The following is an 18,984-nucleotide window of genomic DNA, read 5'->3' as shown; positions in this document are numbered from 1 at the left end:
GCTCGGGGCCACGCCTCCGCCGCGCGCAAGCGCGGACCCGCAGCTGTTATTCATTCATTACCGCAAGCAATTTGCGTTAGGCACCTACTGGATACTCCACCCACTCTCGAAGTCGGGGAGGGGAAGCACCTCCCCACCTCCTTACACGGACCTACTCGCTCCCAGCTTCCTGTAATCAGAGCTGGCGCAGAGAGGCTGCGAAAGTTTTGTTTACTAGAATATAAAGGAGTTAGCTAGACAAGGAAGGCAGGACACTGGCCGGGCTTGACAGGACTGCTGTGCAAAATGCTGTCTCCCTAAGCAAGTATCATCCTGCACCAAGAATACCTGGGCTCTGTCTGGCCTGCCTCCCCACTGGGTTGGGAGCTCCTGAGGGCAGAGCTCATGGCCTAAGTTCCTCTCACTGAACCCGTTAACCAACAACCGAAACATGAAGCCGGGGACTTAGTATGTGCTCACGGATGTTTCTGGAGTGAATGAACAAGCAATAATCCCAACATGATAGAAGAAACGAGTCACAGGCCAGGAGAGCCCATTAACCTTAACGGGGGCTCCTTTCTGTCTGCCCCTGGATCCCTTTGTCCTGAAGAATTGGCTCTGTCCAGAAACAGGTTTTCAAGGGCTGTTACAGGTTGTGTCCTGGGGCAACCGCGTTGGCCTGGGAAGAAACCAGAGCCCAGGAAAGCGTTCAGAGGCCTCCAGCTCCCTTTCCCAAAGCACCCCCCTCCCCAGTGTCTCTCGAACTTTGAAAGGCTTCACTGAATCTTGGAGAAGTTCCCATCCAACCACTGAACTCTCTCTAGGTTTACAAAAGGAAGGTTTTCTTTACCCCCTCTCCCACAGAATGGCTACATATCATCAGGCTCTGGGGGAATATCTCATCTGCCACACTGTCCTAGGTGCTTAATTCAGCCTGGCGATTCTGACCCAGGCTGAGAATTCCAGGTCCAGAGAAGAAATCCAGTAGCCCAGCTTGACACGGGGGCTAGGCCCCCATTCCCACATACTCCCCAAACTCCTCTGTCTCATAGAATTTCCTTCTATCAGCCATCTCCAAGGCCCTCCTCCTCCCACAGCCCCTCTGCTCTACTAAAATCCCCTGTGCACACCAGCTCTTCTCCCGGGGCTGCACTGGTATCTAAGCTTACTTTCCTCTCCCTTAGACCTTTCCTAGACTGGAGGGGTCCCTGGGGCAGACAGAGCCTCACCGAACCTCTGAATCCCCTTGCTCAGCAAGGCTCAGAGATGATGGAAGAGGCCACAACAGTCTGTCAGAATGAGTGAAAAGAGTCCAAATGCAAAGCAGTGGGGACATGAAGCCACCTGTCTCTCCAGTCCCTTCCTGTGCAGTGAGTGTGACTGGAAATCAGGAACAAGCCAGGCCCTGGCTGAGGAGACAAACTTCAGGCTAGGTTCCTATGGGCTGGTTGACTTAACCCAACACTGCCCACATTCCTGGGTTTTGCCATCTCCTGAACTGTGATTTTCTTCATACTTTCCTTTGACACCCATTTTTTTCCTTTAAAGAAATGTTTTTAAATTGTGCCTTACATAACACTACATATCGAAAACTTGCTGTAAATAGTTTCTTGTAAAAAATAAGAGGATGATGCCATTAAAGTAGAAATTCAGTTGTGTACACAGCAACAGCTCTGAACCCAAGACTTGCTCTCTCTTTTGCTAGAGTTAAGGGTCATTAAAGACTGCTTAGCACCAACCTACAACTTTCTCCTCACTGTAATTGAAAGTGTCAGAAGCGGGGCACCTGGGTGGCTCAGTCGGTTAAGTGGTTAAGTGTCGAGCCCTTGGTTTTGGCTTAGGTCATGATCTCAGGGTCCTGGGATCCAGCCCTGCATCGGGGCTCCCCGTTCAGAGGGGAGTCTGCATGAGGATTCCCTCATTCTGCTTCTCCCCAGCTTGCATGCACATGCATTCTTTCTCTCTCAAATAAATAAATCTTTAAAAAATCAAAGTGTTTGGGGCGCCTGGGTGGCTCAGTCGTTAAGCGTCTGCTGTCAGCTCAGGTCATGATCCCGGGGTCCTGGGATCGAGCCCCGCGTCAGGCTCCCTGCTCGGCGGGAAGCCTGCTTCTCCCTCTCCCACTCCCCCTGCTTCTGTTCCCTCTCTCGCTGTATCTCTCTCTGTCAAATAAATAGATAAAATCTTTAAGAATAAATAAATAAAATAAAAGTGTTAGAAGAGATCTGCAAAGGAAAAAGCTTTCTCTTTTCATGATGGCACATCCTGGGGCCTCTGCACTCTCTCCAGCGACAGCACGTTCCAAAGTCGGCCTGGAGAGGTGGGTGCCAGGCCTGTGTAGCGTAAAAAGCCACAAGGATGAGAAGGGCCCTGAGTGCCAGCTGAGCTGGGGCACCGGGTATGCTCCTGTTCTGCAGACACCTGCTCATCTCTCCAGCTGCCTCTCTCCCGCCCCTCTGCCCCTGAATCTCAGGGCTCCAAGCATGGCTCAGCTGCCCTGCTGCTCCTCCCACAGGCCATGTAGTTTCCAGCTTCCAGGCCTTTGCCCTTTGCTCTTCCTCCCCCGCTGTGGCCAGGCTGGCTTCCCCCATGTTCTTCATCTAGGGCAGAAAGGGTTTTTCTCCCTCTCTGGGTGAGCCACACAGCAGATGGGCATTCATGCAGTAAACAAGAGAACATGCCAGATACTGTGCTAGGCCCAACCAGGATGTGGAATCTCGGGTGAGTAACCCCAGTGCTCTGATCCTCCGTTTGCTCATCTGCAAATGGGATTCATAAGAGAACCCCAGAACCCACCTTTTGGATCTGCTCTGAGTAATAAATGTGGCTCAATGCAAGGAACCCTCAAATGTACAAAGCTCAGAAAGAGCTCAAGAAGTAGATGCTATTGGGCGCCTGGGTGGCTCAGTTGGTTGAGCGACTGCCTTTGGCTCAGGTCGTGATCCTGGAGTTCCGGGATCGAGTCCCACATCGGGCTCCCTGCTCGGCAGGGAGTCTGCTTCTCCTTCTGACCCTCTTCCCTCTCGTGCTCTCTATCTCTCATTCTCTCTCTCTCAAATAAATAAATAAAATCTTAAAAAAAAGAAAAAAGAAGTAGATGCTATTACTAGCATGACCATATTCTTCTCTTCCTGAGTCCTCCCGGAAGGGGACACAGAACGCTCCACACTGGAGCCATGTGGACCAGGGGGTCAACCCTAACTCTGCCTCCTAGAGCCGTGGGGCCTCAGACAAAGGCTTCCCTGTTCTGAGCCTCAATCTTCTCTGTAAATTGTAGGTGACAGCCATTCCTGCCACTGAGGATGGGCAGAGGGAGGACACCTGTGAAGGCTCAGAACCAGGGAAAACTCGCTAAGTGTAGTGACTAGGAGAATAAAGGGCCCAGCATAATATCTGGCCCACTCTAGATGCAAAGTAAATGGAAACTGTTCTTCTTACGTGTGTTTACTTTAAATCATTTATTATATAACCCTGCTACCTGCTCTTCACTCAAAAACCCAGGCTTTGCTTCTTCCAGGCTTACACAACAGATCCCTCAAAACCAGCTAAGGGGCCGGTTTTGTTTTTTTAACCTGACTCCCTTCAGGTCTCAGGGGCCTCCCTTTGAGGCCTCGGTTCAGAAATGTAACTGACAAGTCCGTTTTGTCCAGCAAGGGTTCCTTTTATTCATTCGGGGGTGGGTTTTTTTGAAACGCAGTGCAACTTTATAAAGTCGAGGGGTGCCAGGAAAGCGAGCCTGTCAGGTGCAGAGAAGTGCAAGAAGCTTGCGGAACCTCCCAGCCCCGTGGGCGCCCTGGTTCACCTACGGCCGTGGCTGCTGGCCCCCAAGGGGGCCGGGTGGGCCTCAGAACGAGATCAGGGTGCCTGCTCTGTCCGCAGCTCAGGGCCACGTCCATCTGTCCTCATGTACCACAGTGTGCAAAAGAGCTGGACAGTATCTTCACGTGGGATCACAGAAATCAGCTCCGCTTGGTGTCTCTTGGCCTAAGAAGCATTCCGGCCGTGCAGGAAGGGTCGGGCGGTTTTGTCCTTCCAAATACCAGGGCGTCACCAGCTGCCTCTGGCCCTGCTGGCCCGGCCTTCACACGGGTGTCTCCTCTGCCACCTTCTTCAGGAGTCCTGCTGCCAGTGAGGAGTGCTGGGCGTCCTCGGAGCCATCTGCATCCCGGATCTTCAGGCGAACTTTCTGGTTGGTCCTTCTCCACTCAGAGTATAGCTGGCAGTGGTAGCGGAAGGAGACCTGCAGGGTAGGGTGGGGGTGGGTGGGAATGCCAGCCACTGGTCTCCACCCCAGGGGAGGGACACTGAGCCCAGGTGGCACCTGCTCTGGCCCAAACCAGGGCCAGGCTCATGCTTCCAGAAGCAGAGACAGCGTTCATACATCTCTCACACGGACTGTGTACACATACCCATTCACTCACTTGGAAAAACTCGCCACCAGCATTCGGGACTCTGCAAAGTGCAGGGCTCGGCGGCAGGGAGCAAGGAGCTCCCTTTCTGTTTCTCCCAGGATGGGACTGAAGTGGTACAGCCTCTTGGAAGGGATTAAATGTCACCGGGTCAGAGAACTGCCCAAACTCGGAAGCCAGCAAGATGTTCTTTGGGAGGTGAGTGGACAAATAAACAGCGGGACATCCAGACAAGGGAATATTAGTGCTAAAAAAAGAAATGAGCTCTCCGACCACGAAAAGACATGGAAGAACCTCAAATGCAGGTCACGAAGGGAAAGGACCCAGGCTGCAAGGCTACAGACTGCATGATTCCAGCTCTGTGACATTCTGTAAGGATGAAACTATGGAGAGGGTACAAGGATCAGTGGTGCCAGGAGTTGGCGGCGGGGCAGGGATGAACAGACGGAGCCAGAGGACTTTTAGGGCAGTGTAACTACTCTGTACGATACCATAATGGTGGCTACATTCATCATCCATCTGTCCAAACCCCATAGAATGTACAGCACCAAGTGTGAACCCTAATGTAAGCCACGGCGGCTCTGGAGGATAGTGAGGTGTCGATGTAGGTTTCCTCTGTTGTAATGGCGGTGCCCCTCTGATGCCGCACTGATGGCGGGGGAGGCCGGGGATGGGGATGGGGTTATACGAGAACTCTCTGTATCTTCTGCTCAATTTTGCTGTGAACCTGAAACTGACCCAATAAATAAAGTCTATAAAAAAAATTTTTTTAAACCAATGTCAATGGTTCAGGGTCTTTGATCAAGCGAGTTCCAAGAAGGCGTGTGCACAGGCGGTGCTCAAAGCACTGTTCATAACAGGAAAAAAAAAAAAAAAAGGAAGAGGAAGAAAATATTGGAAAGAATCCCGGTGTCCATCGAAAGGGATTAGTTAAATAAATACTGTACATCCAGACCATGAATAACTGTTGGGTGGCTGCCTTTTTTTTTAAAGGACATCAGCAGGGGCGCCTGGGTGGCTCAGTTGGTTAAGCGACTGCCTTCGGCTCAGGTCATGATCCTGGAGTCCCGGGATCGAGTCCCACATCGGGCTCCCTGCTCAGCAGGGAGTCTGCTTCTCCCTCTGACCCTCTTCCCTCTCATGCTCGCTCTCTCTCTCTCATTCTGTCTCAAATAAATAATAAATAAAATCTTTAAAAAAAAATTAAAAAAAGGACAGCAAAGCGAAAGCAAGCAGACTACGAAGCAGTACCTATGGTTTCATACTATTTGCTTTAAAAAAAAATAAGAAAAAACCTGCTAGTGGATGCCAATCCTTTTTGAGCCGGGAACGCTCCCGCAGCTAGACGACAGTGGTTAGACGTAAGAGATGACGCCGGGGGGCTCCTCTTGGGACGAGGGTCCTAACGGCTGCCAGCCCGGTCCTTCTCAACCCCAGCGGCCTTCCCTCTCCAGCTCTTCAGCTTCCTGTCGGTCTGTCCCTCTCATTCTCCCGCTCTTTCTCTCCCAGGCTTCTGTGGTCTCGCTCTTCCTCTCTCCCTCCCAGCCTCCCTCTCCCCTGACCCCAGCTAGTCTTGCTGAGCTTGTGGATGGCAGGCCTCCAGTCAATACTGCCAGTCAGGTGTCCTCATCTCTCAGGAGTAGATGGGGACATCTCTCACCCCTGACCCATGGCTTCCCTGGGCCTTGGCTGGGCTCAGAATCTGGAGCTCCGTGAGATGCTGGGAATCGCTTCCACCTGGGCAGAGGCAGGCAGGGAGGCCCCCAAGCCTCTGCCCAAAGCCCTGGCCAGCCTGCTCTGAACCAGAGACCCCCAGATGCCTCCAGCTGGCAGCCACTCACCAGCGTCCAGAGGACGTAGATGGTGAACAGGGCAATGGTGAGTGCGATGAGCCCCACGGCCTCGAGCCGGCTGTGCAGCCGGAGGTGGTCCTGGGCCCCGCGCAGGCACAGCCAACCCGAGATGGCAGCCAGTGGCGTGATGAACAGGAAGCATACCATGTCACAGCACAGCGTCCGCTTCTCTGTCCGAGGCCCCGGGTCCTTCAGCCACTGCAGGGGTGGGGGGAGGAGCTGCTGAGGCGGGCTTCATACCGCCCTCCCACAAGCCCCGGCCTGGGGATGGGGGTGCGGGACCTCCAGGCCTTGCGCCTCTACCTGCAGACACCCATCTGGATGGAAAGGCCCCGCAGGACCAGCCTCCGACCGGGCACCACCCTCTGTACTTTCCTTCCCTCACATACTTACTGAGCCTATGATGAGCTCCTGGGCCCTGCTAGGTGCCCCCATTGTACGGACGGGGGATACTGAGGGCACAGAGGGACGGACTCATTTGTGCAAACTCACTGGTCACCCACAGAGCCAGTACTGCAAGCCGGGGGGGGGGGGTCTGGCTGGGGGGGTCTTGTAGCAGGGCCCCCGCAGATGAAGGGGTGAGAGAAGTGGGCTTCACTCATGGTAATTCCAGTCAACGGAACAGAAGGGTCCCTGCCCTCCTGGAGCTCCCATGCTAGTGCAAGAGATATGAAATGGGGTGGATCGTCGGGGAGGGGACGGCCTTGTTGAGGAGGAGACCGTGAGTTGAACGGAATGAGCAGAAGCAGCCATATGAAGAACGGGGGAGACGGTGCCCCAGGCTGCAGAACAGCAAATGTGGGGCCCTGATATGGGAGTATGTGGCCTGGGCAAAGTACAGCAGGGAGGAGGCCCATGTGGCTGGAGGGCGAGGGCAAAGGGGGAAGGGGTGCAGGCAGGCGCTGCCTCTCCCACCTTACTGTTCTCCTAAACGCCCAGCCACCCCAGGGCGGGCCAGGGGCCTTTCCAAGAGCCCACCCCCAGCCCAGCGACATGACTCTACAGCGCTCAGCTGCCCCCTTCCAAGCAGGCCCGGAGGAGTCCGGAGGGCACCCGTGCAGCCAAGCAGGGCTCCGGAGAACAGGGCGGCAGCCACCACGCCCGAGAATGCTCATCTCGGGCCTGACCCATGCCGCTCAGGCTAAAGTCTAAGCTCCTGGGCACAGCCCACAAAGCCCAGAGTAGCTGCCAATACCTCCTCCAGGCCACTCTCCTCTTCCTGTAACTCGAGAGGAGAGCCACCTCTCCAGCCACATGGACCATCAAGCATGCCGAACTCTTCCTGGCCTCAGGGCCTTTGCACTTGTTGTGCCCTCTGCCAGGACTGCCCTCCCCCAGCTCAGGTCCTTGGCATTGCTGGCTCCTCATTCTTCAGGTCTCAGCTTCAGGGGTGACCGAATAGGGAGGGGACAAGGGGGTCTCGGCCTGGTTCCCCATCCCCATCCACAGAATCTACCATGAGGGTGGGGGAGAAGGAGGTCCACTCCATAGAGAGGGATCCTCCCGGGCAGTTCCCTCCTCCAGCCCCAGGCCTGTCTGCCTGCCCCCTGCCCGCTCCGACCTGGGGCCCCCAGGCGTACCTCTGTGAGGGGCCGCGGCCGCTTCTCCACTGCAAACTCCGTGTGGCACAGCTCACAGTAGCTGGTGTTGGACGAGGAGAGCCACCTCTCCAGACAGCTCTTGTGAACGGCACCCAGCGTGCCAGTGCAGCCACATGGAGAGAGCAGGCTCTCCCCATTCGCTCCCTCGTGGCAGATCCGGCAGAAGGGACCATCGCTAGACACAGAGATAGAGCGCATGAGCAACAACCAAGCTTCCTGCCTATGCCTGCTTCGCTGCCCACTGGATCATAAGGTCAGCATTGCCTTTGCGCTGCCACTTGGCAAACTCCTACTCATCCTTCAACGCCCAGCTCCAGACCTCCTTTCCTTTGTAAAGCTTTCCCAAATTCCCAAAAGTGCAGCAATGTGCTCCCTCCCCAGGGGTCCTGTGGCACATTTTAGGCCCAGGGCAAGCATCTCAGCTGCCCATCTAGTGTCTGTTTCTCCTTTCCCTGCAATACTCCCCTAACCATCCCGGGCAACCAAACCCCTCTCAAGTCTCGGTCCTCAAGGACTAGAGCAGAGCTGACAACACCCCTGATGACCTCAGGCCTGACCGATTAGAACACCACACACCCCTGGTCACCAGGACTGATTCAGGGAAAGGCATGTGTGAAGCAATCAGAGTCACTGTGATTAATTCCTGAAATTCTCCCCACCCCCTCAACTCCAGAACTAGAGACAGCAAGGCTGATGTAAGTCTGGAGCTGATGGCAGCAGTCTGGTCCCCATGTGGAGTCTGTGAATGATGCCAAACAGAGGAAAGCAGAGCCAAGCGACAGGGAAAGACAGATTCTCAAGGACACCATCAGAGGCCCTGGATCTAGCCTCACCTGAAGGCCACACTACTTGAGAAACATGTGCATCCAGGGAGAGTAGTTCCCCTGCTCCTGTGTCCTAGGTAGGCTCAGAAGACAGACATAACAAGCTTCCACAGGAAGCCACTTCAGGGAAGCCTCAGCCCCAGCCCGGTCTCTAGGGATACTGGGTCCTTCCTGGGGGGCCAGCTCAGGGCTGGGGGTGTGGCCTTGGTGGGCACAGAGGCTGTCCAGCACATGAGTCATTGTTTTCCAAACATTTCTGCCCGGAGAGTGGACTGCAGGAACACACGAAGGAGGCAGAGCAGGAGGGCCATTTTCCAGATAACACCAGTTTCCCCTCAGAAACTGTTTTCTATTGCCTCCTCAGCGTCTCCTGCTGTGGGGCAGAGCCTGGCTGCTTTGAAGCCAAAACCTTGAGCGGACCTCTCATGGCTACTTTCTTGTCAATCCTGTGCCGTCCCCTATGATGTCAAAAGGCTGTACCGGGCTCCACCCTGATCCCCCAGCACCCCTGCCCAGAGTTAACAGGAAAGGAATCCCTGCTCTGGAAGCCAACCCCAGGAAGTGGAAGGAACCAGAACCTTGAGGAAGGGCCATGTCAGTTTGGGGTTTGTCCCAGGGAACCCTACTTTTTTCGAAAAGCCACTTCAGAGAAAACAAAACAAAATGAAACCTGACTTCTTGCCGAGCACTGATTAAGGACCGTGCCCTGTTCCAAGGGCAGCACGTGGACGAATCTGTTATTCTCCCAGGGAACCTGCGAGGAAGGGGCTATTTTGCCCTCCTTTCACAGATGGGGAAACTGAGGCAGCAAGGGGTGACCCCATTTGCGTGAACTCACACGGCTAGTAGCCCACAAAGCTGGGGCCTGGGTCCCCCTCAGTGGCCATGCTACGCTGCCTACACCGTTCCAGACAGCAGGACAAGAGAAACGGCCTTCACTCATGAAGTTCTGGCAGGAAAATAACGCAAATGGCACAGATGAGAAGGAAATGGACCGGGAGTGGGGCAGGGGGAGCCTTAGTGGGGCTGCCCAGGGCACACTCCAAGAGCAAGAGAGGGGAGAGTGTGGGCAAGGAAGCCAGCAGAAGCCACGTGGAAAGGGCAGCAGGGGAAGGCCAGGAGGAAGGAAGGGCTGGGGGTGCAGATGTGCTCTGGGAAGCTCCGAGGAGGGCCTGGGCTCGCTCACGGGCTGGTAGGCAGAGCGCCAAAGGCTCAAGAGGATGAGAACCCTTTGGACAAACAGCAGCCTTCTCTCTGGGAGGGTGGTTCTGCCCTGGTCCCCAGCCTGGGCAGGTCTGGGATGAGTTTTATCAAAACTCAGAGGGGAGGGGCACGTGGCGGGCTCAGTCAGTGGAGCCTGTGACTCTTGATCTCAGGGTCATGAGTTTGAGCCCCACATTGGGTGTAGAGATGACTTAAAAAAAAAAAATCAGAGGGGAGAAGCCATGAGCAAAGAGGCCAAGGAGCAGATCAAGAGGGCCTGGTGGTCTTGCGGGCATGGCTGTCCTTACCATCAGGGGGGTCACTGAGGGACTCTCTGCTCCCTGCCTCTTGCCCTGCCTCTGAGGACTGCAAGACTGGCTGGTGGGACTGAACGAGCTTCTCCCCTTCCAACCCAAGCAGGAGCCCCGGGTTCAAGCTTCAGCAATGCTCAGTGACACTGGCAGGTGTCTGCCTCCCTCTGGGCCTCAGTTTTCCCAGGTGTCAGGAAGGAGGGTGGGGCAAAGCGGGGTCAGCTCACTCAGTGCCCCTCAGGCACTCCAGGTAGGGACACCCTAGCCTTGGTCAGCCTCTTCCCAGGCCCCCTACCCTACCAAATGTCCCTTCGCTCCCAGCCTGGTTTGCCCAGCACAGACTCTGTCTTGCCTTCAAGGAGGCTGATGGAGATGCGAGCATAAAAACCCACACCCCGGAGGAGGCCCAGGAAAACTCTCCATATCATCTGGGCTTGAGCGAGGCTTCCTGCCGGAAGTGACGCCAAGCAAAGACTCGGAGGGTGAATGGCAGTGAGCTCCCTCCAAAGCACTGCAAGGCCTCCCATCTGCTTCTTTGGATGTTGGAATGAACAGCTTATGAATTAATTCTGACACAGGCCACAACACGGATAAATCCTGACGACATGAAGCTCAGTGAAACGAGCCAGTCACAGAAAGATGAATACCATGCAATTGTACTTCTAGGAGCTCCCTGGAGGAGTCACATTTGCTGAGACAGAGAGGAGATGGTGGGCGCAGGGTGGGGGAGGGGGCGGGGAGTCCGTGTTTCATGGGGACAGAGGTTCAGTTTGGGGAGAAAGTTCTAGAGACAGGTGGTGGGGGTGGTTGCACCACAGTGTGAGGGTACCACTGAACTAACTGTATACTTAAAAAGGGTTACAATGGAACATTTTAGTTTATCTATATTTTACCACAATTAAAAAACAAAACTGAAAAAGAACTTAGGAATGAAATCTTAGTAGATAAACCTGATGACAATGCGAAAAACTTGAAAAATTAAAAAGAAAAAGATATCACTCAGAGTCTTGTTCCCTTAGCCAACCTGGTGGCTGTTTTAAATCCACATGAGTGAAAATGGATTCAGATTCAGATTTGAAGGGTTTACCTCAAACTCTTTTCCTTGGAAATGATGACAAATTGGCAAACCAGGCAGGGGCAGCTCACATGGGGTTCTGGAAGGCCCGCACCAGGGCTTAAATACAGTACTTTTATCGAATGTATACAAGGTGGCAAACTGTGGGCAGACACCGTATATGGACCACAGCAAGGGACTCTCGGAACAATGCGATGAGGAAGGTGTCCCCACCTCCAAGAGACGAGGGTAAAGTAAGTTGTCCCGGGTCCCAGAGGGAGAGGGGCTACAGGGCAGGATTTGAGCCCAGGTGCTGCGAATCCACAGCCTGTACCGTGAACCACTTCCTTATCATGCCTCTCCAAACTATGAGCTACTTCCCACCATCTAATCTTCAGATTCCACCTGACAATCTGGAATTTCCACTTTTCCTGGAGAACCAGACCTGGCCAGCCGGGGCCTCTGTATCTGCACTGCAGTTATGACTGGGGCCCCTTTCCTTGGTTTATTCGCCCACCTGGTCCCTCTAGATGTTTGGATTTCTGACCCCAGACTGGAAGAAAATCACTTGGCCCAGAGAGTAAAGCGAGTGAAGGCAAAGACCCCTGCTCGGGCGCCACTCACCTTGACGTGTCCAAGGCTCGGATGACGGTTGAGAGGAGCCGGCCATCCCTTGAAGTCACCTGCGCCACGTACTGGGGTGGCCCGAGGCCAGTGGCCTCCACGACCTTGGAGAAGGCAGGGCTGCCCGAGCAGTCACACAGGGAGCCAGGGAGGTGGCAGCAGTCACCCGTCGTCATGGCCACAGGGAGCCCTGTGTCCTCAGGGCCTGAGGCCCATGGTCCCAGGAGCCTGGGGAGAGGCCGGTAGGGAGGTTAAGGGCAAGGATATCGAGCCAAACACTGACCGGGGTTTGAATGCAGCTCTCGGAGCCTCAGTCGCCCAATCTGTAAAATGGGGGATTCAATGAGATGCCACTTATAACTCAGCCTAGGCCTGACGCACAGTAGGGGCTTGGTTTTATTACCTCTAACCCTCCTGGGAAGGGCCAGCCAGGTTCAGCCCTCAAGGCCTGTAGGCCACCCCCAGCATCACCTCTCCAGACCCGGTAAGGGCCCCGAACAGTTACTGAGTGCCTGCTGTGTGCCAGGCCTTGTGCTTGGGGCTTTTGTGGGCTAGAACCCTGCCCGCTGACCACCTAGACACTTGTTCTCCTTGGACTGGATTTCCACGGCTGAGCTCACAGCATGTGAGCCTGCCTTGGAGTTGGGCAGAACTGAGCTAGAAACCTGGGCAAACAGACCAGGATGGGGCATCCTGGTTTGATATCTCCTGGACACCTCAGGCCTTCAGGAAAACGACGCAGGCTGGGAAGGACTCGGGCAGCCTCTGTTCCTACTGGAGCAGGTAATCCAAGCCATGCCCGTGTCCTCAAGGAGAAGCAGTGGGAGATGGCCGGAGACTTAGGCAGCGACCTCAAGTCTTCTCTGGGTGGGGGGTTTCAGCACTATTCTCCCCCCTACTCTAGGGTCTGTTCCGCCAAAAGTAACCCTTGGCAGCCTCCACCCCCGTCCCAGAAGGAGCCAGTGAGACCTTGTGTGTTTCCCCTGAGAACTTCCTGGAAGTAACAGAGGCAACACAGGAACCCTGGAGCCAAGGGTCCCTGAGGTCTTATCCTCAGGCCTCTGTCTCCAGGAGCTGCAGTCCAGAGATGCCAGAAACACTCAGTGAGGCACCCCCTAGTCAGCTTTTACCAACCCCTGCCGGCCAAATCTGACACCTAAGACAGAAGGGGAAAAGCCAGAGTAAGTGATTGACTAACTCTTTGCACCAAGGCCATCATCTGCCCACGGATCAGCACCCTCTGAACAGTTCAGCCAGAAGCCTTCCTGGCCCACCGTGCCCTCCGGAGCCTCCACAGTTGGGCCGCTGCCAGCCAGATAAGCAAATATCAGCCCAGAGGCAGGAGAAGCAGGGAGGAAGACTGCTTGGCCCAGATAACATCCCCAGGGCAGCGGTGGCGGGGGGCCTGGCATGTTGTGTGCACTCCTATCCCTCTCGAGGAACTTCCAGCTCAGAGGTCAACAGGGAAGCCTCTGGGCTCATAGAGGGGAATCCATTCTTCTCACCCCTCCAAGCATCAGCCTTAACATTCCTGCAAGGAATTGGGCATTCCGAGAATCATCACAGCTCCCATATATTAAGTTCTGCCATTTCTGTTACTATTGGTGGGGGGGGAGATTCATCAGTAAATCTGCTAAAGCAAGGCCTGAAAATCAAAATTATGACAGCAGCTACAGTTCGTTAAGGACCTACCGCATGCTGGGTACTGAGAAGCTCGCTGAACTCGAAACAGTTGCCCTAAGCATCCCCTTCAAAGATCACCTGCCTGGAGAGGCCTTCCCTGACCATCCTGGCCAAAGTGCCATTGGTGACCACATTATTGTGTTCATGGAATGTGCCCCTCCCTGAAGTGCTCTTATTTCTTCACTCTCGGTGAGCTCTGGGAAGGGGGGACCAGGTTGGACATGCACTCTGTCGTCCCTGGCGTCTGCCCTGTGTTGGGCACAAAGTTGCTGCGTTTCATTTCTCAGCCCCTATTCTGTGTGAGAGCAAGGGGGAAGGACCCTCCTGACCCCCATACCTTGGTCTGCCAGGGCCCGTGGTGGAAATCAAGGATGTCTAGAGGCTAGAGGCTTGTGCAAACCACAGAAGCCTGGGCTTGGAAGGGGCTAAACTCAAGGCTGGACTCAGCTGTGGGGCTGCTGGGCTTTGCGAGTGAGCCGATGCCTCAAGTGAACTTGGCCCAATGCCTGGGGATAGATTTCACTGAGTCTTCACAACAAATCTATGACATAAATCTAATAATTACCCTCATTTGACAGGTGAAGAGACTGAGGCTCAGAGAGGGGCAGCTACTTGCCCAAGATCACACAGCTCAGAAGGGACAGGACCAAGATTTGAACTTAGACCAGTGAGTGGGTCTAGGACTCAGAGGACCGGGATTTTTTAAAATCTTGACTCTGTCACTGATGCCGTGTGTCCAGGAACAAGCCACTTTGCCTCTCTGGGCCTCATCCTTCTCTTTTGTCAAGTAAGTTGATGGAGCTGATGGACTTTGCTGAGGGACTCTTGAGAAGGAGCCCCCAGGCTCAATTCCTCCGGCAAAGCTTGTCCTTGTCTAGGCCCACCTGGGGTGGCGCTGAGGCAAAGCAACCTGTCCAGCGTCCTTTCCCTGAGGGCAAGAAACTACAGGAAGAGGAGTCAGAGGGCCCTAACGGTGCCCATTCAGGCAAACTGCTTCACTCTCTGGGCCTCAGTTTTCTCGCCTGTAACATGAAGGTCATAACCATACCCCGCTCGTACACCCCTAATTATTAAGAAGTCAGTAAATATTAGCTCTTCTTAACGATTACTGTCATCAGCTTACAGAGCTGTTAGAGGGTTTGATGAGACAAGGCACAGCCAGAACCTGGCACACAGTAAGTGCGCACTAAATGCTGCTATTATTTTTAGAAGAAATGTGGAGCCTGTAAAATGCATTCGTTCCTCCTCGCTCACCAGAGAGAGGCTCCTGTGTGTCCTGCAGTCCTTGCATGGCCCTGCATTGGAGGCCAGGTTTAAGCCCAGCTCTGCTCTCCTTGGATGTATGGCCCCAAGAGAAAAGACTTCTCTGAGCCTCAATTTCTTCATCTAACAGGGAACATTTCTAGTACTTCCACCTATTAAGGTCCCTAGAGGACTAAATAAGAGAATCATATAAATTCTGGCTACCCCGTTTTGAGCACCCACTAACAGCCAGGCACTCCGCTAAGCAAGTCCTTTGTAGACGGTCCCTGGGTCATTATAATATTTACTATTTTCCAGGCAGAGCCCCGCTGGAAGGAGGTTGAGGAAGGCGCTTACTGAGAGCCTACTCTGTGCAAGGGTCTTTCCTCATCCGCCACCTTCTGAATTCTCCCAACAAGCCCCATTAGGTTGGCGCTGGGATGACCCGGTTTCACAGCTGAGGAAACCGAGGCTCGGAGAGGCACCTACTGTGTGCCGGGTCCTGGGGACCTCCCGCCGTCCTCGAGACGGGAATTGCGATACCCCGTTCCGGAGAAGGCTGAGGCCGACGGTCTGAACCTGATCGTCCCGCTCGGGAGCCAGGCTCGGGCCTCGAACCCGGGGCCGGCCCGCGGACCCGCGCCCCCCCCCAACCCCACCCGCCCGCCCGTGCCTACCTGACCCGCGGCCGGGCCGGGCGGCCGCGCAGGCCCCTCCACTAGCCCCGGCCCCGGTCCCGGCCCGGCCGGTCCCGTCAGCGCCGCCAGCTCCGCTCCGGCCGGCACCTGCGTCCGGACACCGCCCGCCGACCCGACGGTGCCACGGACCAATGGCGACCGCCTGTCGCCCGCACTAGCCAATCCCCGTGCACGTCCCGCCCTGGGAGGCGGGGCCGGAGGCGACAGGGACGTCCTGGGCCGCACAGGCCCCGCGGCGCCGCAGCTGCTGGCCCCGCCCCCACCGCGTCTTAACTCCGCCCCCAGCTCCGGCTCCACCCCCAACCCTGATCCCGCCCCATCCCGGCGGGGGGCACGAGCGGAGTTGATGGCGCCACCTGCCGACGACCAGTGCTAGCTAACTGTTAAAGACTTGAACGTGACACCCAGCTAAGGGATTTGTAAGTGTTCATCACCTCCCATATGCTTCTCATTAATTCTGGGAGGGAAAGAGAGAGGAACCGTATGATCACACTTTACAGAGGGAAAACGGCAGCCGAGAGAGGTTAGGGGGCCGTGGAAGAGCCTAAAGCCAACATCATTTGTTCATCATTCACTTGCTCATTCATTCAGGCAATAGGTTCATTCACTAGATGTAATAAACATCAAAAAGAGGGCCTGTTATGAGCCAGGTACTGTACTAGGCTCTGGGGACACAGGGTTGAGTAAGACAAATACTGTTGCCTTCGTGGACCTTACCCTAGGGAATTAACCAATTGTGTAATTAATTCTTTTTTTTTGAAGATTTTATTTATTAATTTGACAGAGAGAGACACAGCGAGAGAAGGAACACAAGCAGGGGGAGTGGGAGAGGCAGAAGCAGGCTTCCCGCGGAGCTGGGAGCCCGATGCGGGGCTCGATCCCGGGACCCTGGGATAATGACCTGAGCCGAAGGCAGACGCTTAACGACTGAGCCACCCAGGTGCCCTGTAATTAATTCTTAATTACAAAAGTAATGAATTGTAGCAAGTGAGGGGGACATATCATGGAATAATTTGGAAAGTCCAAAGCTACTTCCTTAAGGAAAAAGCAATTGAACTGACAACTGAGACAGAGCAGAGGTGAACTAAGAAAAAAGAGGGGAGAAGTATCCCAGGCAGAGAGTTCAGGCACATGCGAAGGGCCTGAGGTAGGATGGAGAATTCCCTCAGTACTCCTCTCCCCTCCTGCCCTGCCTTTATGAAACATATGAAGCAATTCGATTAACTCAGTTACGTTCTGTTGTGTTGTACTAGCTTTATTTTTCAAAAGTGAAAAGATAAATCATAACATTGTTTAAAAGGTTAGAAGAAGGAAGAAGGGGACAGAGATACAAGCAGACTTTTAAAAATATACCTTGTTTTATATATTTGGCTTTACAACCATGTAAAATATTGGTTATAATTATAAAACAAATTTTAAAGTGTAAAGGTAGCCCTAAAAACGAAAATAAAACAGAGAAACTTCTGTATCCAGTTGGTGACAAAACAACAGAGAGATGAATGTCTAGTGACTTTAAAACGACAATTTAACCCTACATACCACTACTATATTGTTGATGGTGATGTTGCAATTGTTTTTCCAGGCCTATTGCATATTTAGTTTTTTTTTTTAAAGATTTTATTTATTTATCTGACAGAGACACGGCGAGAGAGGGAACACAAGCAGGGGGAGTGCGAGAGGGAGAAGCAGGCACCCCATCGAGCAGGGAGCCCGAGGCGGGGCCCAATCCCAGGGCCCTGGGATCATGACCCAAGCCGAAGGCAGATGCCCAATGACTGAGCCACCCAGGGTAATACGTTCATGTTAAGGACTGGGGTTTTCAGAGGGAGTGAAGGAGGTACAGACATAAGGTTGATTATGTGAGTAAAAACCCTATAATCTTGAACTTGAATTGGGAGCATCACAATATATTTTATCTTTGCAAAAAAGCAAACATTTCCTAGCTCTGTCCACTGAAAAGGTCTGAAACAAAGACTGACTTTGTTGCCATCAGCACTCCTTAAGCCCAGATCATAGTCTCTAAATGTCACTTCCAATTGAATGAACCAGGGAAATACCTGATTCTGGGTCTGGGGCAGGAAATGTACAAGATGAACCTGGCACAATCTGATATACCAGAAAGCACAGGTGTTCTCAAAGACATTACCTAGTAAGGTAGTGTCAGTAGGAGTCAACTAGAAAAAGCTCTCACTGGCCACAAGTGGGATAATTTGCCCTTCAGTAAGGGTAATGGGTGCAGTAGATCTAAACACATGAAATGTTTAAATCCATTTACTGGGGGAAGCCTGGCTGGCTCAGCTGGTAGAACATGTGAATCTCGATCTCAGGGTTGCAAGTTCAAGACCCACGTTGGGTATAGAGATTCCTTAAAAAAATAAGATAAAACCTTTAAAAACTCCATTTACCGGGGTTTTTAAAAATTCTTTAAATAATGTCGGGTCGCCTGGCCGACTCAGTTGGTAGAGCATGTCACTCTTTTTTTTTTTTTAAAGATTTTATTTATTTATTTGAGAGAGAGAGAGAAACAGCATGAGAGGGGAAAGGGTCAGAGGGAGAAGCAGGCTCCCCGCCGAGCCGGGAGCCCGATGTGGGACTGGATCTCGGGACTCCAGGATCATGACCTGAGCCGAAGGCAGTCGCCCAACCAACTGAGCCACCCAGGCGCCCGAGCATGTCACTCTTGATCTTGGGGTCGTGAGTTCAAGTCCCACATTGGGCATAGAGTTTACTTTGTTTTTTAAGATTTTATTTATTTATTTGAGAGAGAGAGAGAGAGCATGAGAGGGGGGAGGGTCAGAGGGAGAAGCAGACTCCCCGCCAAGCAGGGAGCCCAATGCGGGACTTGATCCGGGGACTCCAGGATCATGACCTGAGCCGAAGGCAGTCGCCTTACCAACTGAGCCACCCAGGTGCCCCTAGAGTTTACTTTTTTAAAAAATGTCAAATTTACATCATAAAAGTTGCAGAAGTAATACGCAGAGCTCCCATAGACCCTTTGCCCAGATGCCCCAATTTTTAGTATTTCTGAATCCTTTATTTTTATTTTTATTTTTATTTTTTTAAAGATTTTATTTATTTATTCATGAGAGACAGAGAGACAGAGAGAGAGAGAGAGGCAGAGGGAGAAGCAGGCTCCCAAGGAGCAGGGAGCCCGATGCGGGACTCGATCACAGGACCCTGGGATCATGACCTGAGCTGAAGGCAGACGCTTAACCATCTGAGCCACCCAGGCGCCCTATTTTTATTTTTATTAAATTTTTTTTTAAATCTTTAAGTAGGCTCCATACCAATGTAGGGCTCGAATTCACAGCCCTAAGACCAAGAGTCACAAGCTCTGTGGACTGAGCCAGCCAAGCACCCTGAATCCTTTATTTTATTTATTTTTTTAAAGATTTTATTTATTTGTCAGAGAGAGAGAGAGAGAGAACACAAGCGGTGGGAGCAGCAGGCGAGGGAGAAGCAGGCTCCCTGCCGAACAAGGAGCCGGATGCAGGATTCCATCC

The 18,984-nt window shown here is 53.3% G+C and overlaps 1 protein-coding gene across 4 annotated transcripts; it reads right to left on the bottom strand.

The window, feature by feature from the left end:
• Positions 1-3,619: 3,619 nt before the first annotated feature.
• MARCHF2 (membrane associated ring-CH-type finger 2) lies at positions 3,620-15,579 on the bottom strand. Of its 4 annotated transcripts, none has more exons than XM_028093168.2 (6): positions 15,461-15,579; positions 11,859-12,086; positions 7,822-8,017; positions 6,230-6,439; positions 4,401-4,577; positions 3,620-4,219 (listed from the first exon to the last, which is right to left on the bottom strand). In XM_028093168.2, the coding sequence occupies exons 2-6, from the start codon at positions 12,032-12,034 to the stop codon at positions 4,061-4,063; spliced, it is 918 nt and encodes a 305-aa protein (XP_027948969.1). In that variant the 5' UTR covers positions 12,035-12,086; positions 15,461-15,579; the 3' UTR covers positions 3,620-4,060. The 4 variants fall into 4 exon arrangements, with proteins under 4 accessions (XP_027948969.1, XP_027948971.1, XP_027948972.1 ...); XM_028093169.2 differs by having other exon boundaries at positions 4,053-4,219; positions 4,401-4,513; XM_028093170.2 differs by lacking the exon at positions 4,401-4,577 and having other exon boundaries at positions 15,461-15,576.
• Between the last annotated feature and the right edge of the window lie 3,405 nt (positions 15,580-18,984).

The sequence above is a fragment of the Eumetopias jubatus genome, unplaced genomic scaffold, assembly GCF_037043125.1.
Source record: "Eumetopias jubatus isolate StellerSeaLion01/CBP00866 unplaced genomic scaffold, mEumJub1_p1.0 scaffold_1, whole genome shotgun sequence".
Lineage (NCBI taxonomy): Eukaryota > Metazoa > Chordata > Mammalia > Carnivora > Otariidae > Eumetopias > Eumetopias jubatus.
This window is presented reverse-complemented; position numbering and strand designations above follow the sequence as displayed.